At 34.6% G+C, this 20,980-nt stretch overlaps 3 protein-coding genes and 2 long non-coding RNA genes across 13 annotated transcripts in view; 4 read left to right on the top strand and 1 right to left on the bottom strand.

Moving 5' to 3' along the window:
* LOC108741866 (furin-like protease 2) overlaps positions 1–14,595 on the top strand; it is a gene marked incomplete in the record, with an annotated part of 465,880 nt that extends 451,285 nt beyond the window's left edge. Inside the window, 9 exon segments of the mRNA XM_025977267.1 lie at positions 10,140–10,443; positions 10,504–11,685; positions 11,750–11,937; positions 11,998–12,154; positions 12,217–12,488; positions 12,555–12,799; positions 12,936–13,173; positions 13,296–13,468; positions 13,673–14,595. Coding sequence (XP_025833052.1) covers positions 10,140–10,443; positions 10,504–11,685; positions 11,750–11,937; positions 11,998–12,154; positions 12,217–12,488; positions 12,555–12,799; positions 12,936–13,173; positions 13,296–13,468; positions 13,673–13,855 — 2,942 coding nt within the window.
* Positions 14,596–15,261: 666 nt separating this feature from the next.
* On the top strand, positions 15,262–16,646 carry LOC112905242 (furin-like protease 2). Its single transcript, XM_025977250.1, has 5 exons — positions 15,262–15,284; positions 15,347–15,618; positions 15,685–15,929; positions 16,066–16,303; positions 16,426–16,646. Exons 1-5 carry the CDS (start codon positions 15,262–15,264, stop codon positions 16,644–16,646), a joined length of 999 nt encoding a protein of 332 aa, XP_025833035.1.
* A 12-nt stretch (positions 16,647–16,658) lies between these two features.
* The window catches only part of LOC108742008, a 6,300-nt gene continuing 1,978 nt past the window's right edge, over positions 16,659–20,980 (top strand). For 3 of the 6 annotated variants that reach the window (XR_003231650.1, XR_003231646.1, XR_003231647.1), the window contains exons 1-6: positions 16,674–16,722; positions 17,158–17,232; positions 17,311–17,402; positions 17,837–17,910; positions 18,006–18,079; positions 18,175–18,248. This is a non-coding gene — a long non-coding RNA (uncharacterized LOC108742008). Of the gene's footprint in view, positions 16,723–17,157; positions 17,233–17,310; positions 17,403–17,836; positions 17,911–17,988; positions 18,080–18,174; positions 18,249–18,343; positions 18,494–20,980 lie in introns of those variants that run through there. The other 3 variants (XR_003231648.1, XR_003231649.1, XR_003231645.1) reach the window with 3 other exon arrangements.
* Positions 19,364–20,387, top strand: LOC108741998. 2 transcript variants are annotated; one of them, XR_001938600.2, is made up of 4 exons: positions 19,364–19,771; positions 19,970–20,042; positions 20,105–20,205; positions 20,296–20,387. It is a non-coding gene; the product is annotated as an uncharacterized LOC108741998 (long non-coding RNA). The 2 variants fall into 2 exon arrangements; XR_001938599.2 differs by having other exon boundaries at positions 19,367–19,771; positions 20,102–20,205.
* LOC108741981 (translation initiation factor eIF-2B subunit beta) overlaps positions 20,381–20,980 on the bottom strand; it is a 12,668-nt gene continuing 12,068 nt past the window's right edge. For 2 of the 3 annotated variants that reach the window (XM_018476979.1, XM_018476993.1), the window contains exon 10: positions 20,381–20,844. The gene's annotated coding sequence lies outside the window, so the exon portion shown is untranslated. Of the gene's footprint in view, positions 20,880–20,980 lie in introns of all 3 variants that reach the window. The other variant, XM_018476984.1, reaches the window with a different exon arrangement.

Raw genomic sequence — 20,980 nt, 5'->3', positions numbered from 1 at the left:
ATTAGATAGGCGTGAAATGTTCTTATTAATTATGTAATCTTAACCGACGTTTCGTCTTTCAATCTAAAGTTTTATCGATGTAGATTAGGTGATAATTAGTTGTTATTTAATTACACAAATTAAGTTTGATTATTATTCACTTAACGGCGTGTTTCTTTCTGTAGCTTCTCACCCTTTTATATACCTACCTTGTTGTTGATATTTATTTCACTAATTTTTCGACAGTCAGAAAATAAATGACGTTTTCTATCCGCAATCATTCGCCCCATTTCGCCAACAATTAAGAGCAATTATATTAACGTCGAAGTTGGAAATTGTTGGGTCAACTTTCGTATAAAGGTCGAGCGTTACCCGTTTGAGCTAGAAAGGGTCTCGATCTAAGCCAATATTGCCGCATTTTTCGGGATAATCAGAACCGATTAATATGAATATTGCATGAACTTCGACCCGCCATTGGCCTGAAAGGGCTCTCACATTCAACGTATGCGACCCCTAACGTTGGCCGATAATTTTTTTGTTGGGGACAATCGAGTGCTTTCAGTGCCATTTAGGAAGCGGCGGTGTTACTCCCTTAGAATGGATTGCTTCGATTATAGCGGTCGGAAAATTCGGTCTTGATTCTACCCACACATTTACACGTTTGCGTCACTTCGGAAATTACGTCGCTCAACGCATTAATGAATACTGACCGACTACTGAAAGTCAGAATATTTCTCTGATATGATTTATCCGTCTCGAAGGACCAAATACATAAGACGAAAAATATACATTTATGTTTTATTTTTAATAGTTTTTGACTGTTTTTACACATTTACACGTTTGCGTCACTTCGGAAATTACGTCGCTCAACGCATTAATGAATACTGACCGACTACTGAAAGTCAGAATATTTCTCTGATATGATTTATCCGTCTCGAAGGACCAAATACATAAGACGGAAAATATACATTTATGTTTTATTTTTAATAGTTTTTGACTATTTTTACACATTTACACGTTTGCGTCACTTCGGAAATTACGTCGCTCAACGCATTAATGAATACTGACCGACTGATAAAAGTCAGAATATTCCCCACAAATATAATTTATCCGTCTCGAAGAACCAAATGCATAAGACGAAAAATATACATTTATGTTTTATTTTTAATAGTTTTTGACTATTTTTACACATTTACACGTTTGCGTCACTTCGGAAATTACGTCGCTCAACGCATTAATGAATACTGACCGACTGATAAAAGTCAGAATATTCCCCACAAATATAATTTATCCGTCTCGAAGAACCAAATGCATAAGACGAAAAATATACATTTATGTTTTATTTTTAATAGTTTTTGACTGTTTTTACACATTTACACGTTTGCGTCACTTCGGAAATTACGTCGCTCAACGCATTAATGAATACTGACCGACTACTGAATGTCAGAATACATCCTTAATATAATTTATCCGTCTCGAAGGACCAAATGCTTAAGACTAAAAATATACATTTATGTTTTATTTTTATTAGTTTTTGACTATTTTTACACATTTACACGTTTGCGTTACTTCGGAAATTACGTCGCTCAACGCATTAATGAATACTGACCGACTACTGAAAGTCAGAATATTTCCCTGATACAATTTATCCGTCTCGAAGGACCAAATTCATAAGACGAAAAATATACATTTATGTTTTATTTTTAATAGTTTTTGACTATTTAACATATACATAAGTGAGAGTTGTTGCTGTCCTTAACGTCTGCATCTCACGGTTTAGAATGTACCGTTGGATATTGCAACGTTTTTGTGTCAACTGGCACGAGACATATTTTCCATTTTTATGACCGTCGCGCTGCATTCAGAAATGTTACATTTTCGTTCTTATTTGCATACATGTACGTAAATTTAACGGTCCTGTTATAAGTTATCGTTTAATAAAGAACTCGTATTTTGTGTTGAAAACGTGCACCTGGGGACAAATTAAAAACGAATTTATAAAGAGGAATAATTAAAGCTAGAGCGTGCGGATGATGAATTGCCGCTATAAAATTCAAAATAATAAAGCCGGAAGAATGAAAGCGGCTGAGAAATCGTTTCCTGTGTCAGACACTCCCGAACCTGAAGAACACCTTAAAACAGACAAGTTTCATTTATAAACTCCGATGGATGAATTTCGTAATAGGTGCTGCTATATACGATTACGACGAAGCAAAGAAAAATCGGAAATGTTCGCAAATAAGTTGAATAAACCGTAAAATGATGTACTAGTGTGACATGTCAGCCTGATAAATGAATCAAGCCGCAAAGCGGAATCGTTTTGGTCGTAAAAAGTCCCAAAATTGTTGAAGCTGTCTAAGCTAAATGATTCATTACTTAAGTAAGAATGCGACCCGGTAAAACCACTGGCTTCGAGTTAATAACCGAATTTTTCGCTCGTTTGTCAGTAATTCATTTTCTTCAAAAAGAAGGTAAAATATATACACTTGTATTAACGACCATCCCCAATTTATTAGACAGGCGACAGAGACTTCTAAATTAGCTTCGGTTGGTCGACGAGATGAAGAAACCAGTTAATAACGTACTTACTTGAACTAGCAATCGAAAAGATAACGCTTAAAGGGTAGTTTTTATTTACTTTGATTGAATATTTATTTTAGTAAAAATATTGTGTACTAAAGAGGGAGAAGCGGATAGGTGCGAGACATTCAGAACAATTAGCTTAACTTCCCTTGCGTCAAAAATCTTAACTAGAATTGTACAGAAGAGGATGGAAAAAAAGGGCGGAAGAAGTATTAGGGGAAGATCAATTTGAGTCTAGAAGAAATAGAGGAACATGGGAAACCATTCTAGCTTTACGGGTAACAATAGAGAAAACGATAGAAAAAAGAAAGAGTGCGTACATGGGATTTGTAGATTTAGTAAAAGCTTTTGACAATGTTAAATGGGACAAGATGTTAAATATACTTAAAAATGTAGGGATGAGTTACAAAAATAGAAGAGTGATACTTAGTTTGTATAAAGAGCAACAGGCAGTTATAGAGATGGGGCTGCAACGTAGAGAAGTAAATATTAGGAAGGGAGTCAGACAGGAATGGACACTGTCACCGCTACTTTTTAATCTATACATCGAAGATAGGATCAATATCATTAAAGACAGTACAATTGTAGGGATAGATGTGCAAGGGCAAAAGATTAGTATGCTTAGATTTGCAGATGATATAGCAGTATTAGCATCTAGCAAAGAGGACCTAGAGATAGCTTTAAATAAAATGGAAGCGGTACTGACAGATCAGTATTGTATGAAAATAAATAAAAGTAAAACAAAAATACTGGTATGCAAGGGAAAAAATAATAAGGAAAGAGCGAATGAGATGGGTGACGGAAAATGAGAAGAAATGACTGAACGGTTAATTTATAAATTCGAAAAAGATTGTTAAAGGTGTATGTTTGGAGCACGGTGTTGTACAGGTGCGAAACATGGACTGAGGGGGCAGCGGAAAAGAGAAGGGTAGAACCGTTCGAAATGTGGTGTTACAGGCGAATGATGAGGATACAGTGGATGATAAGGTTAGAAATGAAGGGGTATTAGAAATAATAGGGGAACAAAGGACTGTATGGAAATCAATAAGAAATAGACGAGATAGGTTAGTAGGACACCTTCTCAGGCATGAAGGTCTGGTCAGAGACATATTAGAGGCAGAAACGGGAGTTAGGAGGGGTAGAGGTAGACCTGGATTAGATTACTGAAAATAAATTATAATGTGGGTTGTTCTGGTTTTGGGGAACTGCGAAGATTAGCTCAGGATAGGAAAGAGTGGAGGTGCGTGTCTGACGACCTTACCATGATGATGATTGTGTACTATCACTGAGAATCTATATTCTGGTTTCCATGTGTCTAATTTAAAATTTCTCCAAAATCCTATGCAATAAGTCCTCCCCTATTCGCTTTTTTTTTTTTCTCTTTGAGAGTGTAAATTCTTATTTCCCTAACATGAATTAACTATTCCCAAATTCCCTTAAAATCTTTCATTCCTTATTCCCATCTCTATTGAAGACAAGAGTAATAATGTGCGTAAATAGGGGAGTGCGTAGTTATTTCCAACTGATTGCTAAATTAGAACGTTAGTATCGGACATCCCTAAAAGGTTGAGATTTTCCAAAATCATAAAATATATTTTTCAAAATATTAACGTACTGGGGCAATTCTTGAAATCCGATATTAACTTTAAATACAAAACACACCTCGGGCATTACTATTCTCTTACTTAGTAGTAATTTTACACTTCTTCTTCACGTACTAACAAAAACCAAAAGTTAATTTTTTGAGTTTTGAGGTCAAAATCCTGACGTGGTGGAGCTATTCTAAGATCAGAGTAAAACCCGGCATCACAAATTATATAAAGGAAATAACTTAGATTTTGTTACTCAATTATTCATTCCTACTGAAATATACAGTGTAAACTCTTTATAACGTCACTCGATTTAACGACAAACTCCTTAAAACGACGAAATTGCTGGAATTATTTTCTGTACAATATTACACTCTATATAGCGTCACGCTCACTCTATTTAACGACAACAATGCGGCATTATAAATCATTGAGCAGTACTTTCTAACTTGCCGAAATAGATAAGAACTGCAGCTGTGTACGTTGTTGAAGAAGACGATCCTGTCCCTCCACCAAGCATCAAACAAGCACTTGATGCAGCGAAACTATTAAAAAAATACTTTTTATATAATCAAATTGATCCAGCAGTATCTCAAGATATGAGTAAGATACGTAACAAAATAAAATTAAAATATTGGAGCAGCAAAAAGCATCAGACGATGACAACAGGCTATACGCAATGTATGAATAATAATGTTCGTGTGCAAAATGTGTACTATATTGATAAATGCATATTATTATAGAATAGTAAAGTAATATCTTTTATTTCTCTCCATTTAACGACCACTCTTTATAACGCCGAAAAATGTTCAGTCCCTTAAGTGTCGTTATATAGAGTTTACACTGTAGTTAAGAATATGCGTTGTTCTAGTTTTAGGAAAAAGCGAAGATTAGCTCAGGATAGGAAAAAATGGAGGTACGTGTCCAACCAATTTTAGGACTGACGGCCCAGCAAAAACGGATATAAATGAGTGGAGTTGCGTGTCCAACAGTTTTAGGACTGAAGACCTTATGATGATGAGATTACTTTCGTACAAGAAAACGCAAATGTAAAGTGTACGCCACTGCTTTCGACGAATTTAAAACCACCACCATCACCGCTGTCGTCATCGTCGTCAGTGTGCGGATGTCAGATGCGAAGCGGAAGTTACATTTTATATCTACCTATCTGTTCCGAATCAATACTGATCTCATTCGCCGCCCTCTAATTCCCGAATTTCGGATAACAAACTCGATTACGGGAACAATTTGCCGAGATTTGACAAGAATAACGCGGTGAATGTGTAAGTTCCTTGTCTCCATCCCCCAATAGGACGGAATATTAATAGCGTTATTCGCCCCGGATATTTTTGGAGTAAATTAAAAGTTCAAAGTGTCCCCCTGATTGACCATTTATCGCAACAATGTACGTGCGACAATTGAATCACAGTGGTGTGCCGTTTTCATTTACTTAATCGGGTCACGTTACTTTGTATTTAAAACAAATTCGCGTCACTTGTTTACGTACAGGGTGATTGATCTAAATAAGTTTATACACGGAATTTCCGTTAATTTTCTTCGGAAAAGTAAGCCACAACGAGGTTTTAAGCAGAACTGTTACCAACGTAAATTTTCACTGCGGTACTCAATATTATTTTATGGAATACAGCAAATATAATATATAATATAGGTGAAGATTATAATGTTACAGTAGTAAGAGACAACACGAAAGAAGTACTTATGTTGTCTGATATCTTGATTTAAGATTCTAATAAGGATTAATAAAGATAGACTTAACAACAGTAATTTGATTCATCATCATAAGGTCGTCAGTCCTAAGACTGAAAGGACACGCACTTCCACTCTTTCCTATCCTAAGCTAATCTTCTTATTTCTCTAAAACTAGANAATCTCTGAACGAGAGACTCGAATCTCTCAATAAGTGGTGTCTCGATAGACATGGTTAAAATTTTCAACATATTTCAGAGATCCCAGTGTTTCTAAGAGAGACTCGAGTCTCTTGTAGAAAGACTGGGATCTCTGAAATATGTTGAACATAGAAAATTTTAACCATGTCTATCGAGACACCACTTATTGAGAGATTCGAGTCTCTCGTTTAGAGATTCGAGTCTCTCGTTCAGAGACGCTAAACAGGTTTTTTGACAGTCTCTCTCAGCGACACCAGAAAGACTCGAGCCTCGTTTTCAAAGACTCTGGGAGACTGAACATTTTTATGTCGGGTGCATACTTTATTATGATAATAATTACGTAAAAAACATTCTGTAGCTCAATAAGAAAAATATAATCAAAAACTGATATCATATATTTTTGAAAAAGTAATCTAATAATTTTGGCTGATATTTACAATTTTGTTTACTAGAAAGGGTGAATATAGGATATTAAATCAAAGTTTATCGTGCTACCTCATTCGAGGTTGTAAACGTGTAATAAAGATAGTGCGAATGTAAAAGGAAATTTGTTGTAAATTTGCACCTTATGTATGCCAAGGCGTATTCTCTAATCTCGGGCTGCGCCTTCTCGCCTGTGAACAAACAAACTTGCTGACGCCGTTGCCGTCGTCGTCGCCGTCGTCTTTGCCCCGTATCTCAAAAACTTTCATCGCGACGCCGAATAAAAGACGCTACAGCCGAAATTAACTTGCAGCGTATTTCAAGTCGGAAGAAACAAACAACAAAACGAAAACAATGGCGCTTACAAATCTCCATTTTCGAAGTTTGAATATTTGCAAGGGTATGACTGTTTCATTTAATATTACGCGACCCCCGGTGTTATCTGTTTTGCTTAACTAACTGGCTAAATTATTTACGCCTACCAAACAACCGGGAACCGCACGATAGAATTTCAACTAACAAGCATTCGGTGGTGAAAATGTTGCAAACTAAGTCTCGTTCTTTCGCAAAAAGTAATTTAAGTTTCATCATCACGATAACAAGTATTTAATTTTGTTTTTTGTACTGCTTGCGCCAGAAGTTATCCAACTTCTTAATTCTTCTGCTGTTTAGATACTCTTGCAAATTAATTATTTCGCTCGAAATTAAAATTCCTTTTGAAAATCAATTATTGTTATTATTATTTAATTGATGTTGACTGTAGCTTCTTTGAGAATTTTTTTACGGACTTACCTTTGATCGGTCATACTTAATTGCAAACCGTTTTTAGTGACGGGCAAAGCAAGATAAAGACCAAAACTGTCTCCGTCTTGGTATTGGTCTTGCTTGTTCGTTCTTCGTCTTGGTTTTGTTCAAATACTTTTAGTTTTGGTCTCGGTCTTGGTCTTGCGTGTTAAGACTTGGTCTTGTTCATATAATGTGATGCTTACGTTGTTTTTTTAATAATTCTAAGCACAAATTTTTCTATTTATCGACACAATAATTGTCTTAACCGCATAAATTTCTTGTCATACATGCGAGCTTGCATGTGGTAGTTGTGAGAAAAAGCTCGAGAACATATAGAAAAAAAAATTATTTGATTCTATATTTCAACCGTGTGTTATCTAGTCTTGTAGATCCTTTTTATCAAACACTGGTAAAGTTTCTTTTTTTTTTTCATTAGCGTCAAAATCTAGTAACAAATTTCAAATACTAAAAATCTTTTGTTTGTTAATTCTTTAACTGAAGAAAGCCTAACGAATTCTAAATTGAAATGGATAATCTAAAATATTGGATCGATTTTATTTTTTGGGTTCGATGTTATGGTCCATGGAATTTCGAAGTTCCAAATTGATATAAGCACCTGCCAAATCACCACTTATCGTACCTTTACCAGGGAATTACGAAATTCTATGACAAAACAGCCCGCAAAACAATATCGAATTGATGTACGCCAGCTGTGTAAAACTGAAAACTGCAAGATATTGTGGTGTGCTAATAAATTCGTATAATCCAAAATTCTTAAAAAACGATTCGAAAAACTTCACTTATTGGATGAACCCAAAGCTAAAGAAACTCGGATTCCATTTCTTTCTCTTATTACAATGTATAAAAGACCGGAAACAAAATGCGGTTGTAAATATTTTGATATAAAATGATTGATGTTGATTTTACATCAATAAAATTGTTTGCAAGCCTATTTGGTTCTAATCTTTCATAAACTATTTTAGCATCAGTGTCTTTTTTCCAATTAAAACGGGCGACAAAGGTAAATAAGGAAACAAGAGTTGATGAATACATTTGTACCATTGCACTTACTGATGTTTAAGAAAGCTTCCCTTCAGAAATGTTAAGACGAATTATTCATAATTTAAAAATCAAGTTCAGTTATTGCTGTATGTACATTAATGATTTCGGACACCTCGTAGTTGGGTTCGGTCTACAGTTAAGTCGCAAGGAAAATGACCTTCTTAATTACTCTTGCCCCCCCCCCCCCGTTGACTTATTCTTTATTAATTATTCCAAAAGAAAAAGGAAAATTAAGAACTATTATTTAACTTAAGCCAATAATTTTGACCTCATAAACAGCAAATAGAATAGAAATAATATTTACATTTAATTTAACTAAAATAAGAATTTGGTCGAATAAGTAAGAAACCAATAAGGTCATAACCTTTTGAAAGCTTCAAATATTTATAAATAATTTAGCGTTAAAACATGTAAGAATAATCAATCGCACAATCAATTTTAATATAATAGGTCAGTTTCTTGACATTGAAGTTAATCGAAAATTTGCGCATGACCTTATTTATTAATTTTAGCTGACCAATTAATAATTTTTTCTTTTTTTGTATTTCTTAACATATCCCATAGAATGTCGATAGCATTAATTACTATAAAAGTACCATTTCATCTTGTTGAGAAATTAATACGACTAATTCATCAATTATAGATTTGCAAAGTTCGTACTTTTTTATATTAAAATTCTCTCGATTAGGGCGTTCCACTGGAGTTCGTCAAAATTGGAACAGAGAATCCTAGAATTTATTTATTACGTTATGAGAACTAGAGTAACGAGTAATGAATTTACAATACCACTTTAAATGATGACTTTGCATATCCAAACTTTCGTGAACATGTAATGACATCATTGGCACCAGTAATTTCTGGTAGAAATTACTGCTGGGTCCGAAATTCCCCACTCAATATCGTGCATCATGAACCATGAAACTACCACTAACGTCCCCTTTATCTCTACGAGCTACGAATCTACCGTCTATAACCTTTGACCTGTTCTAACAGAAGATCTTAAATCAACAAATCCTCGTATAGAACTTAGGTACTTCCCAACAACTTAAAATTGATTATAAATCGACTTGAACATAACATTGCTTTACTTAAGTTAACTCAACTTTTATTTTAATTAATTTAATTTTAATAAAACGTTAGGTATTTAAGTACGTTTATTGTTTTGCAAAAATCATTGAATTAGTCAAATAAATTTAAAAAAGTTGGAGGCAGATTTAAAATAAATTAAGCAACTCCCTTACAACTTATATGCATTGCTCATTTGAAAATCAGAAAACAGACCAATTAACTGGATCAAAAGCACTGATCCGTGAATATTTTCATTCGAAATTAAAACAGAAATTTCGCGGATGAAGCAATCGAATATTATTGTCATCGTGGTGCATTGCGTTCGATAATCGTGTTTGCCTGATTTTAACACAACCCGACTGCCCAATAAAATGAATAGCAATTATTACTTGGGGCTAATAATATGAAAACCACGATATTAAATTCGCATTAATTATTACTGCCAACATATCATTGATAATATGCAGATATTCATTCGTCTCCCAATAACCGTAATGAGTTGTAATTAAACGCTAAAACCAATTCAACGGAAATGGACAATAAAAAGGGAAAATAAAGGGAATTTAGGAGGCATATTTTCAAAATTATCACGAGCTTCTGATAATATAGTCACTTAAAATATATTATTTATTTTTTTCAAACGATCGTGGTATTAAAGCAGACTAATATAATCTCCACGTACTTACAAGAATTTTATTGGAAATAAATTATTATGATTTATTAATGATTATTTTATTATCAGGAGTAAGAATGTTGGATGGGGTGGTAAATGACGCCGTTGAAGCACGAGCTTTGGGACTGAATCCAGATCATATCGACATCTATAGCGCATCTTGGGGCCCAGAGGATGATGGCAAAACAGTGGATGGACCAGGTCCTTTAGCAAGGCGAGCGTTCATTTATGGGGTAACCAGCGGGCGAAAAGGGAAGGGGTCGATTTTCGTATGGGCTTCAGGGAATGGGGGTCGACATACCGATTCATGCAACTGTGATGGATACACAAACAGTATTTTCACTTTAAGTATATCTAGCGCAACACAAGGAGGGTAGGTTGATTAATCAAGAGGTAGACTTAACTTTAGCTTCTCCATCTAAATGAATTTTAGGTACAAACCCTGGTATTTAGAAGAGTGCTCTTCAACGTTAGCAACAACGTATAGCTCAGGAACTCCTGGACATGACAAGAGTGTAGCAACTGTGGATATGGATGCCCGTCTTCGGCCTGACCACATTTGTACAGTTGAACATACTGGAACTTCTGCTTCAGCTCCCCTGGCAGCTGGAATTTGCGCTTTGGCACTTGAAGCTAATCCCAGCTTAACGTGGAGAGATATGCAGTATCTTGTGGTTCTAACATCACGACCAGAACCCTTAGAAAAAGAACCCGGCTGGATAACAAACGGAGTTAAAAGGAAAGTAAGTCACAAATTTGGATACGGACTTATGGACGCGGGTGCTTTGGTCAGTTTGGCTGAAAAATGGACTACAGTTCCTGCACAACATATTTGTAAATCGAGAGAAATACTAGAAGAACGTCAAATCGAGTCCAATTATGGATACACATTATCTGCTCACATGGACGTGGATGGATGTAGAAATACACTTAATGAGGTTCATTTTCTAGAACATGTTCAGTGCAAAATTTCCTTACGTTTCTTCCCCCGTGGCAATTTGAGGATTTTGCTAACTTCTCCTATGGGAACCACGTCTACTCTTTTGTTTGAAAGGCCGAGAGACGTTGTAAATTCAAACTTTGACGATTGGCCTTTCCTTAGCGTTCATTTCTGGGGTGAAAAAGCTGACGGAAGATGGACATTGCAAATAGTGAACGCAGGTAATCGTCACGTAAATCAAGCAGGAATTCTCAAGAAATGGCAGTTGATATTCTACGGCACCGCTGTCAATCCGATCAGGTTAAGACCACCCGGTAATCCTTCTTCTACCCCTTGGAAATCTCATCTAAATTCCTTCACTTTTCCCTCCCAGGAAGCAGAACTTGTCACAGAAGAAAGTCAGGTTACGCCAAATGATTACTTTAACGCAGAATTCTTCAAAGACTTCAACAACTTCCCAAATGTGTACACCTTTTCTGGATCAGAACCGGAAAGAGCGATAAGTTCATTAGACGGCAAAAAGTTGAACAAAGTAAGGGATAATACCGACAATAGGATTGATGGTGACAATGACATAGACAACAAAGAGAATTGTGATCCCGAATGCGACGATAGGGGTTGCTATGGAATTGGTGCCGATAAATGTATTGGTTGTCAAAATAAAAGACTGGACAAGTAAGAAAAATACTTTTATCTTTCATTACTATTGTCTAACAACATGAATTATTTGTCTTTCCAGTATGTGTGTTGGTACGTGTCCTCCGAGGAGTTACGCTGATACACAGGGTGTTTGTAAGCCGTGCCATGAATCCTGCGACACTTGTACAGGACCAGGTCAAAATAATTGTGTTTCGTGTTCACCGGGACATGTTCGTGTCTTAGATTTGGACGTTTGTATGCAACAATGTCCTGAAGGCTATTTCGAAAGTAAGTTAGTTAAAAAAGATTTTGTAACGTTTGTATCTATATTTCCTTGTCTTTTTTCAGATTACATGGATAAGACTTGCATCCCTTGCCAACCGAACTGCGGAAGCTGTCAGGATCGACCAGATTATTGTACTAGCTGTGATCACCATCTATTGTTACATCAAGGGCGATGTCTTGCAGCGTGCCCTTCGAGGACGTTTGAAACAGAAGATTACACGTATGTCTACCATTACTAATTCAGTTGTTTCTAAATGATAAAAATCACTCTTTATTGTTCAGATGTTCTTCCTGTCATGAAACTTGTGGTACTTGTCACGGTTCCAATAGCACACAATGCATATCCTGCGAGTTGGGACGTTACTGGCATGAAGGACAATGTTTAAAGGACTGTCCTGCCCATCATTATGCCGACACAGTCCAAAAAGAATGTGTCGAATGCCCTCCAGGATGTTCAGAATGCAACAAAACTACCTGCATTTCCTGTCTCGACGATTGGCAAATCAATTCAAAAGGAAGATGTGTTCCTCATGGAAGCGAAAAGTGTGGAACAGGTAAAAACAATATGATCCAAAGTAGAACTAAACTCTTTTTTAATGTAATTTACTTTTATTATTCAGATCAGTATATTGACGGCGGTAACTGTAAGCCGTGTCACTCGACGTGTGAAACATGTGATGGACCTACAGAACACACCTGTTTATCCTGCGCGAATCCCCTTATTCTACAAGGAACCCACTGCGTAGCCGAATGTGAAAAGGGTTCTTTCCACGATAAAATGTCCCGAACATGTGAACCCTGCTATCACACCTGTCAGGAATGTGTCTCAAAAACAAACTGCTCCATTTGTACCAACGGATTACTTGTAAATATTTTATTTTATTAGTACAATAACTACATTTTCTTAAGTCTTAATCATCATTTTATGTTCTAAATCTTGCTTTTATCCCTTTTTAAGAACATTCTTGGAAAAATACAATAGTAATCTTTCTATTTTGTAGCTACAGGGAGGTGAATGTAGAGCATCGTGTGCAGCTGGTTATTACAGTGATCGTGGGGTCTGCACTCGGTGTTATTTGAGTTGCGAGACATGTAGCGGGCCTGGTCATGATCAATGTGTGAGTTGTCCGCCAAAATGGCAACTGGCGGGCGGAGAATGTCGTCCTGACTGCCCTGATGGATATTACAAAACGGATTATGGATGTCAAAAGTGCCATTACTCCTGCAGGAATTGTCAAGGTACATTTTTTAAAATTGTTTTATGAAAGTCTACAAGGGATGTAAAAGTTACATACTTATAATAAATGAACTACGGTATTTTAGATAATTTTGAATTAATGTGAACATTTTATTTATTTTAGGTTGCAAGAATCAGGCGGACAAGAGAAGAATAAATGTGCAAGCATACCTACTTTCAGCTCAACCAGTTTCAACATTTCAATTAGTTAACCCTTTCAATTTCATGACAGGCATTGCAATAATTGCTTGCCTATGTGTCGTCGTGTTATTCGTAACGATATTTATAATATTACAAGTAAGTAACATAAAACTATTTACTAATATTACCCACATCCAATTTTGAAAATGATTTTACACCCTACAAAAAAGCTGGGAACGTTTTAAAAAGTTAAAGTAATTTCACAAGAAATGTTTCATCAAACGAACAACAGTTAAAGTCCAAAAAGTCCAAATATATATTTAATTATGTAATTTAAAATAAACTTTTTTTGTTTTTCAGAGAAATACTGTCCACGCCTCCCAAAGTGGCTACAGCAGGGTGTCGATCAAAAAGCCCAAAGTAACATGCAATTATAACGTTGTGGCTGTAAATGACGACGACACAAGTGATTCAGACAGTACGGAGGGACAGAATTTGATAAATACGAAAACCAGTCAAAATCACAACCAGAGCGAATGCTAACTTATACGGGGGACACAACCATCGCCTAAATCATCTTCCCACCCTCACCCTCTTTAATGTGTATCAACGACACTTTCTGTCTTCATTGTCTAATTCCTTTTTTGTAAAAAGAATTTAACAAAACAACTATTGCGAGAAGCGAACAACGCTAGAAATACGCAAGAGTGTGTAATTTATAAAGATAAGGTAAATAGTGATAAGTATTGTAAATATGGTGTGATATTTATAAGAACAAAATGATTACCATTTGTACCAAATCGCTGTGTGTATTTATTACAAAGATTTTAACGTAACACGTAACTATCAATGAAGACAGTTCTTTAACTTGCATGAAACAAAACAAAACAAAATATAAATATATATGTAAAAAACGAAACTAAAAATCAAATCTATGAAACAAGATTAAGTGCTCTTGATATTTTATTTGACGGACATATAGTTATTTTTAAATGTACACATTCTATATAACTGAACAGGTAATTGTTTTAGGTGTTAATTATAAAAATTTAACCGCAATTAAACTCAGTGATCACAAATTAATAAATATATTATGTTTTTAAACGATCAGCATCCGTTGTAGTTAAATATATTTTTTTCCTATTGTGTTTGTTGCGCAAATTGTACTATGTAATGTGAATGTTAATTTTTTATTGTAATCACTTAATTAATTATTAAACCGAACCGGAAAATATTGTCACTGACGAACCCTTGCAAAATTTAAATAAATGATTTTGTTTATGTGTACGTCTTTTATTTCTGTATCATTTATTGCCCCAGATAAGTAACTTTTAAATTTCTTTCATAAGCGTCTCCTTTGAGTGGAATGTAGTATTCAGAATTAACTGCAGAAGCTTTCGTGAACAATTTGTTTAATCATTTTCCTAGTGTTAGAAATCTTTTAAAAATTAATCTCAAAGGAATTGTTTATAAAATCGTAGGCAACACACATACACTGCAGCATAGGCAATTGCATATCCGAACTACGTAAAATATATAACAATTTTGAAAGTAAAGTTTCACTTTTACTATAGGGGCTGAGACTGTTAAAATCATATGAAGAGCGTAGGAGGAGACCCACGCAAGCACAATATGGACATAAGTAGCCGGTGAGCATTTTGCACCCGTTATTTTTTAAATCTTCTTGTTTTTACTTTTATTGTAATTAAGCAAAATGAAAGTTTAGTCTCCCCCTTACTATAGGGTCTAAGATTGTCATAATCTCATGAGGGACGTAGAAATAACCCCACACAAGGACACTGTGGACGAAAGTAACCGTTGAGCATTTTCTACCCCTCATTTTCAAATGTGGGATCCCCACGATGTAAATAGAAAAATGTGCAACTGCAAGCTGGCAAACTCTGGTCAAACCTGGCTTCCACAACTTTTATATGAGTTTTTAGTTAGCTATGTTTGAAACAGAAGATTACACGTATGTCTACCATTACTAATTCAGTTGTTTCTAAATGATAAAAATCACTCTTTATTGTTCAGATGTTCTTCCTGTCATGAAACTTGTGGTACTTGTCACGGTTCCAATAGCACACAATGCATATCCTGCGAGTTGGGACGTTACTGGCATGAAGGACAATGTTTAAAGGACTGTCCTGCCCATCATTATGCCGACACAGTCCAAAAAGAATGTGTCGAATGCCCTCCAGGATGTTCAGAATGCAACAAAACTACCTGCATTTCCTGTCTCGACGATTGGCAAATCAATTCAAAAGGAAGATGTGTTCCTCATGGAAGCGAAAAGTGTGGAACAGGTAAAAACAATATGATCCAAAGTAGAACTAAACTCTTTTTTAATGTAATTTACTTTTATTATTCAGATCAGTATATTGACGGCGGTAACTGTAAGCCGTGTCACTCGACGTGTGAAACATGTGATGGACCTACAGAACACACCTGTTTATCCTGCGCGAATCCCCTTATTCTACAAGGAACCCACTGCGTAGCCGAATGTGAAAAGGGTTCTTTCCACGATAAAATGTCCCGAACATGTGAACCCTGCTATCACACCTGTCAGGAATGTGTCTCAAAAACAAACTGCTCCATTTGTACCAACGGATTACTTGTAAATATTTTATTTTATTAGTACAATAACTACATTTTCTTAAGTCTTAATCATCATTTTATGTTCTAAATCTTGCTTTTATCCCTTTTTAAGAACATTCTTGGAAAAATACAATAGTAATCTTTCTATTTTGTAGCTACAGGGAGGTGAATGTAGAGCATCGTGTGCAGCTGGTTATTACAGTGATCGTGGGGTCTGCACTCGGTGTTATTTGAGTTGCGAGACATGTAGCGGGCCTGGTCATGATCAATGTGTGAGTTGTCCGCCAAAATGGCAACTGGCGGGCGGAGAATGTCGTCCTGACTGCCCTGATGGATATTACAAAACGGATTATGGATGTCAAAAGTGCCATTACTCCTGCAGGAATTGTCAAGGTACATTTTTTAAAATTGTTTTATGAAAGTCTACAAGGGATGTAAAAGTTACATACTTATAATAAATGAACTACGGTATTTTAGATAATTTTGAATTAATGTGAACATTTTATTTATTTTAGGTTGCAAGAATCAGGCGGACAAGAGAAGAATAAATGTGCAAGCATACCTACTTTCAGCTCAACCAGTTTCAACATTTCAATTAGTTAACCCTTTCAATTTCATGACAGGCATTGCAATAATTGCTTGCCTATGTGTCGTCGTGTTATTCGTAACGATATTTATAATATTACAAGTAAGTAACATAAAACTATTTACTAATATTACCCACATCCAATTTTGAAAATGATTTTANGTCATAATCTCATGAGGGATGTAGAAAGAGTCCTACGTGAGGACAATATGGGCAGAAATAATCGGTGAGCATTTTGCACCCGTTATTTTTAAAATCTTCTTGTTTTTACTTTTATTTTAATTAAGGAAAATTGAAAGCTTAGTTTCTCCTTTACTATAGGGTCTAAGACTGTCATAATCTCATGAGGGATGTAGAAAGAGTCCTACGTGAAGACAGTATGGACACAAAAAATTGGTGAGCATTTTGCACCCTTTATTTTTATAATCTTCTTACTTTTACTTTTATTTTAATTAAGGAAAATTGAAAGCTTAGTTTCTCCTTTACTATAGGGTCTAAGACTGTCATAATCTCATGAGGGATGTAGAAAGAGTCCTACGTGAAGACAGTATGGACACAAAAAATTGGTGAGCATTTTGCACCCTTTATTTTTATAATCTTCTTACTTTTACTTTTATTTTAATTAAGCAATATTGAAAGCTTAGGTTCTCCTTTACTATAGGGTCTAAGACTGTCATAATCTCATGAGGGATGTAGAAAGAGTCCTACGTGAGGAGAATATGGGCAGAAATAATCGGTGAGCATTTTGCAGCTGTTATTTTTAAAATCTTCTTACTTTTACTTTTATTTTAATTAAGCAATATTGAAAGCTTAGTTTCTCCTTTACTATAGGGTCTAAGACTGTCATAATCTCATGAGGGATGTAGAAAGAGTCCTACGTGAGGAGAATATGGGCAGAAATAATCGGTGAGCATTTTGCACCTGTTATTTTTAAAATCTTCTTACTTTTACTTTTATTTTAATTAAGCTATATTGAAAACTTAGTTTCTCTCTTATAATAGAGTCTAAGACTGTCATAATCACATGAGGGGCGTAGAAAGAGTCCCACGCAAGGACAATATGGTCAGAAACACCTGTGAGCATTTTACACCCTTCACATTTAAACTCTTCTTGTTTTTACTTTTATTTTAATTAAGAAGTATTGAATGTTTAGTTTCTCCTTTATTATAGGGGCGAAGACTCTCAAAATATATCAAGCGACATGAAAGAAGCCCCCAGTAAGGCCAATAAGAACAGAAGTAACCGGAGAGCATTTTGCATTCCTTATTTTTGAAATATTCTTGTTTTTACTTTTATTTTAATTAAGCATTATTGAAAATTTAGTGTCTCCCTTATTATAGGGTCTAAGACTGTCATAATCACATGAGGGACGTAGAAAGAGCCTCACGCAAGGACAATATGGTCAGAAACACCGGTGAGCATTTTGCACCCTTCACATTTAAAATCTTCTTGTTTTTACTTTTATTTTAATTAAGCATTATTTAAAATTTAGTGTCTCCCTTATTATAGGGTCTAAGACTGTCATAATCACATGAGGGACGTAGAAAGAGCCTCACGCAAGGACAATATGGTCAGAAACACCGGTGAGCATTTTGCACCCTTCACATTTAAAATCTTTTTGTTTTTACTATTATTTTAATTAAGCAATATTGAAAACTTAGTTTCTCCCTTATTATAGGGTCTAAGACTGTCATAATCACATGAGGGGCGTAGAAAGAGCCTCACGCAAGGACAATATGGTCAGAAACACCGGTGAGCATTTTGCACCCTTCACATTTAAAATCTTCTTGTTTTTACTTTTATTTTAATTAAGCAATATTGATAGCTTAGTTTCTCCCTTACTATAGGGTCTAAGACTGTCATCATCTCATGAGGGATGTAGAAAGAGCCCTACGTGAGGACAATATGGACAATTTACGTGTAAGTGAAATAAATTGTACCAAATGTAATTACACAGTTAATAAATTAAATAATAAATAAAACGTAATGTACAAGTCGTTTAATTTTATTATTTTTTACAATAAATACACATTTCGATGGACTTAGGCGCACTAAAATTTATTAAATAAAATATTCAATAAATAACCTTATTACTTTAACACATTTCATAGTAATTTTGAAGAGCAGTTAAGTAATGTACTTATAATTCGCAAATTATAGGTACTAAACACTGCGTGTCTTATAAAAACAGACCTATTAATTTATTGACAATAAAATAATTAATAAACCAGTCTATTATTATAAAACATAAAAATAAGATAACAGAAATGAAACTGAATAGGTTTATTAACCGAAAATAAATTATTTCAAAACTTCAAGACACATTAAAAGCTATAAGTTATTAACAGTTATCTTATAAATATATAAATATGTTCATTAATGATTAAAAATCAATATTACTGCCTATTTGAATTAATTTTCATATAAAAACCTCGACTTATTAAAAGCAATCAATTAAATAATTTAAAAAAATGGTGAAGGCGCCGGACACCGTTATTTTAGATTTTGTGTTGAGCACTTCGAAAATTTGCGATTTTGTATTAGGAGAGCATAAGTCGCATAAGGTCGTTTCCCGCGGTTTCTCTTTTAACTTAGTGTTATTATTATTTTTTAATAGACATGAATGTAAGGTGCGTTCATTTTGAAGATCTGAAGATTGTGAATCTACTTTAAAATGATCCAAACATAAATATTGACCTTAATTCAAGCAATAAAGACAAAATACATATCACAGCGGTATTTTATAGCACATGGTTTATGATTTTGCTGTAAACTATTGAAAAATGTAAGGAAAAATATAAACAATGTAAATGATAAAGTTTTAACATTATTGAACACAACTTACTTGACGTTTAGTTTATCATAGGTTATGTAATAGGTAATGTTTACGTTTTTCAGTGTAATTTAAAAGAAAATTGTGAAATTTTGTCTTTATTCCTCATTTACGCAATTGTTACCTAGTATTATAGATAAATGTTAATCAAGTGAAAAGTTTAAACCAATTACAACCGTTTTTCGGAGTATTGTGGGCTATACTTTGTAAAGTTCCTGCACAAGTTCAACTTCTACCAATTTTACATCAAGAATACAGTTTAAAAATGTTATACTCTCGATTATACTTCTGCATAGGATAGGACTGCAGATCCTAACTACGTAATATATAAAGCAATTCTGAAAGTCTAAACAAAAGCAACGGGTGAGCATTTTGCAACCCTCATTCTTAGAATCCTGCTTTTGCTTCTGTTTTAACTAGTTCTTCCCACTTATCAGTCACGGTAAGCTCGAAATTCACTTTTATGGACAATTTGTTTAATCATTTTCCTAGTGTTAGAAATTGTTTAAAAAATTTAATTCAAAGGAATTGTTTATAAAATGGTAGGCAACAGATCGTACACTGCAGCATAGGCGATTGCATATCCTAACTACATAATATATAAAACAATTTTGAATGTTAAGTTTCTGCTTTATAATAGGGGCTGAAATTGTGAAACTCACATGATGGACGTAGAGAGCCCCACGCAAGGACAATGTGGACAGAAATAACTGGTGAGCATTTTACACCCCTCATTCTTAAAATCTTGTTTTTACTTTTATTTTAATTAAAGCAGCTTGAAATTCAAATTTCTATCCTATTAAATGGGTAAGACTAAGAATCTATCAGGCGACGTGGAAGGAGCCCATGCAAGGACAATAAGAGCAGAAGTAACCGGTGAGCATTTTGCACCCTTTCTTTTTAAAGTCTTCTTTTTTTTACTTTTAATTTAACAATCTTGAAAGTTCAATTTCTACCCTGTTATAGGGGCTAAGACTCTCAAAATCTATCAAGCGACGTGGAAGGAGCCCCATGCAAGGACCAATACAAATAATTGCAACAACGAAGAACGCAATGTTAAGATTTTTATTAGTACCATTTTTTATGTACATTTAAAAATCATAATAATAATCTTTCTAAGTGGAACATAAATACCTACAATGAACACAATAAAACGATAATTACTTTCTGGGTATTACATACAGTATGATGAGGAAAATATTTTGTAGCAACAATTTGTTGTGGAGGTGTTGCGTTGCTCTTTTTTCATTATTAGTCAGTTAAAAAAGATAATGTTACTATAAAGTCCTGTCTAGAATACCTTATTAGTTAATAAGTAAACAAGTCCTTTGTATTTTATGCAATTAGTGAAAATCCTAAAAAATTTTGTTTTGCTACATTTTTAACTTTGAAAAGACACAAAATTAGGTAGCGAAAAGGCCTAGACCCACTCAGAAAGATATTAACAATAGGTATTTAAAAATATATAAAGCAATAATACTTCACCAAATTTGAAGACGATTGCAATGGTCACTCCTACAAGAAGGGTAATATGAAACAAAAGAAATACACTTTAAAAAATAAAGTATTGTTCTGACTGACTTACTTAAAAGCATTACTTTTTTCTCAATTTCTCCGACAAAATAGAAAACCTTAACATATAAGATACCCT

The sequence above is a fragment of the Agrilus planipennis genome, unplaced genomic scaffold, assembly GCF_000699045.2.
Source record: "Agrilus planipennis isolate EAB-ADULT unplaced genomic scaffold, Apla_2.0 scaffold24, whole genome shotgun sequence".
NCBI classification, from domain to species: Eukaryota; Metazoa; Arthropoda; class Insecta; order Coleoptera; family Buprestidae; genus Agrilus; species Agrilus planipennis.
The sequence above is the reverse complement of the archived record's forward strand: the minus strand, read 5'-3'. Positions and strand labels throughout refer to the sequence as shown.